An 8334-nucleotide genomic window follows, 5' to 3' on the forward strand; every position below is an offset into this window, starting at 1 on the left:
CGCGTAGCCAGACTCTTTTCCCGCGTCATATTTTCGCGACGCGGGAAAAGGGTCTGGTTACGCGAGACTAGGTTTGTATAGATAACCCTTGAATAAACTTAGTTTTCAATTTGGCAGGTCACGTGACAAAGTATTTCATACTTTTATTTTTTCTTTAGCTAGATGACGTGCTAGACAAATCAATGAAAACAGTCCCAAAACTAGAGCTACCTAGCTTAGAGGTAAATAGAAAGGCACTGCTTGTAAACTGCATGTAGTGCTAAATAAAAATATCTGGATGACGTCACTTTTGCATTCTACTAGCGACCAGATTTCCGAACTTGCGACCAGGAACGCGTAAATCTGCATGCATGCACGTGAGCTGTTGCGCGTGACCACTACAGTCACGAGTTCTTGCTGCTTCACACGCTGAACTCGCAAAACTGCTTTCTCAGAATGCAATATGAGGAAGACGGCAGCGGCGGCGGACGCAACCGTCGTTCCAGCAGACAAGCGGTCTACTACCTAGGGAATTGTCTCGGGAAATGTGGTAAAGAATGTGTATGTATCGCACGCTACTTTCTCTGGTAAGTGTGCTTCCAGTACAGTAGGTGTATGTGTCAGTTTGATACGCAATGGTCCTCTAGCTAGACAGTTCAACAAGGGCGTAACCGTATGTATTTGTTATTTAATTAATTAATCGGTTAAAACTCCACAGAGACACAAATCTACAATACTTGTCAACACGCGCCCATTTCGTGTACCTAGCTTTACAAATCTACTCACGCAAGTCATTCATTACCTAGGGAGCGTTGTGTGCTTGCTTGTATATAACTGTTCGATGATTCGAGTTTGCTATTTTTTAGTTCTGTTTATCTAAAGATAATGGCGTCTTTTAGCTAGTGTCGTTGCATCACGCTGTAACAAACAGCCGCCGCGGCTACGGTTTGCGTCCGATCTCCGCGAAAATCGACACGCGATCGCGACGGTGACGTTGCAATGCAAACATAGGATGCCAGGTCCTCTTTCAAGGGGTCGACCCTGAAGCGTTTGCCGCGTTGGAGGGGTCCGAACGTACTAGTAACCGTCTTGACGTTTGATAGCGTTATTCAGATAGTTCATCAGAGAGCATTATACATCTATTTAGACTACCTGAATGCGGTGGGACTACTAGCTCTAGGAGTGCTAACTCAAGGCAGTTCCCTAGAACCTTTCTGGCTGAAAGTATGAGAACGGGGAATGGTCTGGCTATAGTAGGTTACTATCTAGTGCGGCCGATGCTCGAGCATGTGTGTGTGTGCGTGCGTACGTGTGTGTGTGTGTGTGTGTGTGTGTGTGTGTGTGTGTGTGTGTGTGTGTGTGTGTGTGTGTGTGTGTGTGTGTGTGTGTGTGTGTGTGTGTGTGTGTGTGTGTGTGTGTGTGTGTGTGCGCGCGCGCGCAGTATAGCTTCCCAGAGCTGCAACCATGCACTTTTTAAATCATTCTTCAGACAATTACAAGTTACACTAGGTGACGAGTTGACAAACAGTCGACTCTCAATTCGTTAAACTGTATAATGCCCAATAAATTAACGTGCAATCTTGATTTTAACGTGCCATTTGACCATTGTCTCTGTTTTGTAGCGACCGCTTTTGGATTATTTTTGCTCTACTTGGCATTACTGTTTCTGCTGTGGTCATTCGATTCGCTACGTATGCTCCAGTAGAAGACATGTACAAGAGTACTTACCAAGATCAAATTCCTGTTGAAACATTATCAACCATCTTCTGTGACAGTGTTCAAGTCCAAAACGAAGACAATTATGGTTTCATGTACCTCCACGTCTTTCCACACACTCCACCTCTCACTCTTTGGCAAACATTCAATGTGACTGAAGACTTGACAATCGCTCCAAACGCTTTTAGTTACAGTTATTTCTACATGAGTCAGCAATCCCAAGTCAATGTTGAGCTATGTGCTCAGCCAAGTATATCGTTGTACGTGATCAGGGGTAGCAACAATTTCCAGTTTTGGAAGCATGAATATGATGGTTACTTCGTTTTTCACAACCGTTATTCTGGTCCATGTTTGAATGGCACAAATGGTTTCGCTTCCATTGATGTCGGATCCAACGATGACTATTATTTTTTTGCGATCAAAAACGACAACTTGGTAAACAAGACAGACATCAACATGACACTGGCTTTCAATCGTACCATGCACAACATCTCAGCAATGTCTGGAAAAGCATGTCATGTCAATCCAACTTGCTCTCTTCCTCTTAGCTTTGCATCAAGTCAGTTTGCTTTGATAGTTACAAACGGCACTGTATATTTCGATAACCAGTTTAACAGTAAGTCGACATGTAGCCCTCGTAACTGGTTCTATGGTGTAGTGTTTGTTCTTCCGGCTGGACTTTTGATTGCGATAACTATCGTCATCTCTATCAAGCGGTATAGGCAAAAATCTACTGGAGAGTCAGCACCACTGCTGCCTAAATCCAATTCCAAAAAGGATGTACTAGATGATTCACATCCAAACGTCCAAGAAACCAATGAGATGTGAATATAACTCACAAATAGCTCATTGAACTCGTTCAACTTGTCGTGAAGAGTAGCAATGTATTTGTTGATATCTGTTTCAAGAATAGTCACGTGTCTGTTTGATTGGATTGGTATGAAATATACGTGGACTATATTACGCGTGTGCTTTACAAGTAAAATTTGTAAAATATAAAGGAAAACAATGTTTCATGCCTTTAGTCCACACGTGTTAAGTAATTCAAAACAGCTCTGCAGTAAATCTCTGTACAGCTGCATATTACTTCCTAGATGCCAAACAATACAAACAGCCCTTGAAATAAATAATATAAATAAAAAGAAAAAACAATGCACAACAAAATACCTAAACTCTAGAGTCATTCATAAATATAAATTACAGCTTACTGTTCTATAGCTAATTAGAATGACAAAAGATTGCATGTCGTCATTTCTTCCGCTTCTGTAGCTAGACGAGCGTCGAAATCATCGTCCTGCCTGTCAATAGACACAAAAACAACTCGTACGCAGTGCGACATACGGGAGCAGCAACGACCCCGTCCCGACCTTGACGACACGCGCTTTTTTCTTCACCTGTCCGTATCCGGGACTTCGTATTCGGGACTTCGTATTCTGAACGGTTTGGCGCAGACCTCACATATCTGGCTGTGCATGCAAATTCGCGGGCATCTCACTAAAGGAAACTTAGCAAATAACCCGACGATATGGGTTGTGACGATTTCTCGTCGCCCAGCAGAGATCCCAGATCGAAGTTGAGTCAAACGTCTCGCTGCAGATGAGGAAAAACGACCGTCTGTTAGTGTATGCTAGGAGAGGTGACGGTGGAAAAATAATACCGGACGTCAGAGATTTGGATCCGAACTGTAATACGCGCGCATGCGCAAATCGTATCTAAAGTTTTGTTTCGAGTGCACGTACGCCTTACATAAAATCGCTTAGTTTAATTAAAGCAGAATGAAACATTTTGTAGTGCACAAAGTGATATTTTGTTGCGGATTCTGGTTAGCTAGATATGTCCCGCCAATACAGTGGTGTGGCGCACGTGGATGACACTGAAAGTTGAAGTTCCCTTTTTTAGTCCTCTTTTAGTCTCCCTTTCTAGAAGTTCCCCTAACTTGCGCGTGCCAAAGCTGTCAGACAATAACCTGGACGTCACAAGATTAGACGGCTGGTAAGTCATGCGCTGATCAGAGTCTGCAAATCAGTGGTGGGTACATACAACTGTGGTCTAGTACTTTCAGATGGCTGATGGTCCAGGAAACGCACAGCATGGCGATAACGGTCAAGGGGTCTACCGCTATGACGCAAACTATTCCCAAATAACTTCTTCCATCAGAAAAAGAGCAATATGGAAATATACCTGGTACACTTACCACTTCAAACACACAAATAGTGAGCACACTTAGTGGGGCGTGACCAAGGTGTGACGTCATAACTAGTTGTGCGTCCAAATTTGCTTCATACACTGCATAAACAACGTTTTGTGCACGAAAGTTTGTTCTGTTGCACTTCAGACCACGTACGCACTAGGGAATGGGACAATTAACGCGTCACTCATGCCTTAGTGGTTACTATTAAAGTTTAAAATAAAAGTTAATAAAGCTTAATAATTTAAACTAAAAATATAGGCACACTGCTATGGTTTATCAAGTTTGTAAATTGTAACGTTTGATTATATTTCTGTTTGTAGCTTCTCATTTGCTCTTGGCCTTGCATGGACAGGCTTGACTCTGATCCTTGACTTTAGCCTCATTCTGCGCTTCGGTTATTACGGTCCACAAGACCAAGTCATGACGTCTCAAGACCAAATTCCACTTGCAGCATCAACCATCTACTGTGACGGTGTTCAAATTGAAGACAAGAGCAATAATGGATTTATTAACCTCTACGTTTTCCCTCATACTCCACCCCTCACACTATGGCAGACACTTACTGTGAGTAAAAACTTTACAATTGCTCCAAAGGGCAAAAGTATCTACTGGTCTTACTACATGAATCAAGGCTCTCAAGTTAATTTATCATTATGTGCTGAGCCAAGTATATCCTTGTATGTGTTCAAAGGAAAAGACAATTTTGATGGCTACGAGGATGACGAACATTACGACACCTTTTATCATAACCAATATTCTGGTGTATGTTTGAATGGCACAAATGGTCTCAAATCCATTCGTGTAAGTTCTAGAGATGAATACTACTTTTTGTTCAAAAGCGACAAGTCTGTGAGATCGAACGTCAACATGACACTGTCCTTCAATCGTACCATGTACAACATCTCAGCCACATCTGGAAAAACATGTCATGCCAATCCAACTTGCTCTCTCCCACTTAACTATGCATCAAGTCAGTTTACTTTACTCGTTACAAACGACACTTTGCAGTCTAATGAGAGCATCAGTGTTCACTGGAGTTACAGTCCTCGTAACTGGTTCTATGGTGTAGCATTTGTACTACCTGCTGGACTTTTATTTGTGATCATTGTTGCCTATTTAGTACATTGTTATCACAGAATCCGGGGCGGCCGCAAACACCGTCAATCAATAAGTTTTGGCTCACGACTGTTGCAAAACTTCAGTCCGACAGGAGAAGTAGCAAGTGAGCCCTCATATCCTGTCCAGTGGGCAATGAACAACTAACTAGACTATGAACGAAACTCACAAATTTTGGCTCAAATTGGCGGCAGCATAGTGACTTGTTCAAGGTCTTAGTTGTAAACCGTTGATCATAGTCATAACAATGTATTTTACACTGTAGTGTGTATGTTTGGCTAGCATGGAATGTACACGCATGTATTGTGTCCCTACTAGCTTTTACATGTAATATCTGCACTTCTAATTAGCTAAAGCAATAAAACGCATGACATGATAATTAACTATAAGCAATGATTGTTACCACACACACACACACACACACACACACACACACACACACACACACACACACACACACACACACACACACACACACACACACACACACACACACACACCGCTACATATCCGGGACTTCGGATTCTGACGCCTCACTTCTTAGTTCGCAAACATCTCACTATATCTGCCAGTGACTGAAAAGAATTTTCATTGCATCTTTCGATCCTGACAGAACAAAGAAGCACTAAAAGCACTAAACTCTAAATAGTAATCTAGGCGCAGTCTGCATGCCATTCCTATGTAGGCCACGCCCTCGAGAACACCCTTTTTGCTTGTGGAGTGACTTGGTAGGTAATGTCTATCTGTTGTGCGGGCCAAACCCTAGCCATAGTAGTTGGATAGGTCGAAATGTATTGTGAGTGTTTCTACAGCTTTCTTTTGGCAGCGCGATCTCTAGCAAGCTTTCTACGTGCATGAGCGCACGCTTTAATTAAGCATTCCAATCATACTGTAACCCTAGCGCATGCTCGCTACACTGAGGCCACGAAATTTGATCTAACTGCCACGCCTTCGAAAAGTCCCCCACGCTAATGTCACGAGATTCAAATGACTGCCGAGTCAGTAAATCAGTGGCAGCGCTTGTGAGCTTTCAAGGATACCTCGCGGTTCAGGATCGCGGGGAGATGGTCATCACGGCGGCAGTGGCGGAGGTTTCCATCATCACCATCATCATCATTACTAGCCTCGTACCAGACCCTCTCGCGCCGTCGTGCCCAGTTCCCGTATAACACGACAACTCCGATGTACCAGCGGATTTGTTCCGGTTGATCAAATGCGCAAGCGTACGCTTGCGCACATGTTGTTCCTCGGATTTCCAGACGCTGTTTTGTAACAATTCGCGGCGAGATAGAATTGCCGACACCTAAAAATTGTTTAGCGCATGCGTATTACATGTCAACACATTTATTTCTGTTCCTTTGGCCATGCTAAAGCTTGTACAGGCTTCAGAGGCTTCTTTGTAGCATATGTAACCTGCAGCTGTGAACTGTCGCGATCTAGCCGTGGCTTGTACTCTCCGATCACTAGATAATTAATTTACTAGATAATTAATTTACTAGATAATTATCTAGTGTGAATAGACGTACGGCAGGCTACGACAGTGAAAGGTATGGAATGGGTATTTAGACATGTTTTTGACGCTTTTGAAGAATCAAATGTGTAGACCTCTAGTATAGTTTGGTATTTGTGGTTTAACGCATGCAGTGATTTTGAATAGAAATTCGTTTGTAGTTTTCTGCTTGTGTTGTAGGCTATAATATACTGTTGTAGCAGTTAGTTTAGATCTGCATGTGCATAAAATTCCTTGTGTGTACCTTCATGCTTTAATTAATTAATTGACAATTTAGTGCAGTGGAGTAAATGGATATACAATTGTCCAATTAGTTGATTATTTAAAAGTTTATGTGTTATATTAACTCTGCATACTAACCCAGGTTACTGAGGTACATTACTGACCTAAGTGTCTAATTATGTTGGGCATATGTGAGCTGCTGGCATGAGCTGTTTGATGCAATAACACAGTGGAGTTGATAGATTCTCTGCTGCAGTAAGTTGAGATAAACATTTTGATGTTATGATGATGATGATAATAATAGTAATTTTCTTTTTTAAATTGGTTATAGTATGGTTGGCTTATTCGTAGTATGATATCAATAAAGTTGTTGTGTTTTTGGTTTGTCATATTTAACAACCACAACAATACTATAATAATAATAATAATAATAATAATAATAATAGTAGATGAGAGTAACGGTATTCAGCACAGCATGATGCGGGAGAGACTCCGTCGTGAGTACTTCCGCAGAGTAAGGTGGTTCTCCGGAATGAGTTGTATGGTCGGAACAAGATTCTAGCCATCAATGGGTTTGCACTACCGGTTCTCACTTACGGTTTTGGCATTATTCATGGGGAGGGGTGCACGGACCTGCAGCAGCTCGATCGACGGACCAGAAAGCTTCTCTCTATGCACGGTGTCCACCATCCTGCTGCAGACGTTGACCGACTGTACGCTCCTTGCAGAGACGGAGGTAGGGGGTTACAACAGATTGAGTCGACATATCAATCTTGTATTGTGAGGCTGAACTGTTACCTTGCTGACAGTTCTGATCCTTTCATGCAGCTGATACGGGAGTGTGACTCTGGAAAATCTTCACACTCGATCAATCACATGGCTTGTCGCTTAACTGCACAGCTGCGGAGGAGTCTTGCTTCGGACGACAAGTCGCAGAACTTACACAGGAATGCATCCATCTCGGTTGAAGGTGGCTTCGAGCAAGCGCCTGAAACAGATGCGAGACATTACCGTACGTGTTGCAGTTCTCTTCGTGTGCGGTTCTGGAGCGGGAAGCCTATGCACGGGCAGTATCGCCGTCTCACTGAGCAACCGCCTGTGGACATGAAAGAGACCTACGGATGGCTAAAGGCAGCGAATCTTCCTGCTGCAACTGCGGTACTGGTTGTTGCTGCTCAAGACCGAGCTCTTCGGACTCGGTACTATGAGCGCAAGATTCTATATCGTGATGTCAGCCCTACTTGCCGCATGTGCAGTGTAGGCCTGGAAACAGTCGACCACATTGTGGCAGGCTGTAGTGCTTTGGCACCGATGGACTACACTGATCGACACAATCAGGTGGCCTCCATCATTCACTGGGATGTTTGTCGCCATTTTGGGGTTCCAGAGAAGAGCAGATGGTACCGGCATCATCCTGATAGGCTTGTGGAGACAGATGACATTACTATGATGTGGGATACAACCATCCCCACTGCAGAGAAGATCAAAGCCAATCGTCCAGACATCTGTCTCAGGAATAAGAAGACAAACACTTGTCTTCTTATTGATATCAGCTGTCCTGCTGATGGAAACATTGGCAAGAAACATGCTGAGAAGTTGA

The 8334-nt window shown here is 43.1% G+C and overlaps 2 protein-coding genes across 2 annotated transcripts; both read left to right on the forward strand.

Moving 5' to 3' along the window:
* The first annotated feature begins 435 nt into the window (after positions 1-435).
* LOC134184073 (uncharacterized) lies at positions 436-2523 on the forward strand. The gene is made up of 2 exons (XM_062651677.1): positions 436-566; positions 1602-2523. The coding sequence occupies exons 1-2, from the start codon at positions 436-438 to the stop codon at positions 2521-2523; spliced, it is 1053 nt and encodes a 350-aa protein (XP_062507661.1).
* Positions 2524-3855: 1332 nt separating this feature from the next.
* LOC134184074 (uncharacterized) lies at positions 3856-5149 on the forward strand. The gene is made up of 2 exons (XM_062651678.1): positions 3856-3879; positions 4207-5149. The coding sequence occupies exon 2, from the start codon at positions 4307-4309 to the stop codon at positions 5147-5149; it is 843 nt and encodes a 280-aa protein (XP_062507662.1). The 5' UTR covers positions 3856-3879; positions 4207-4306.
* The last annotated feature ends 3185 nt before the right edge of the window (positions 5150-8334 follow it).

The sequence above is a fragment of the Corticium candelabrum genome, chromosome 9 (genome assembly GCF_963422355.1).
Source record: "Corticium candelabrum chromosome 9, ooCorCand1.1, whole genome shotgun sequence".
In the NCBI taxonomy this organism is placed as follows: Eukaryota; Metazoa; Porifera; class Homoscleromorpha; order Homosclerophorida; family Plakinidae; genus Corticium; species Corticium candelabrum.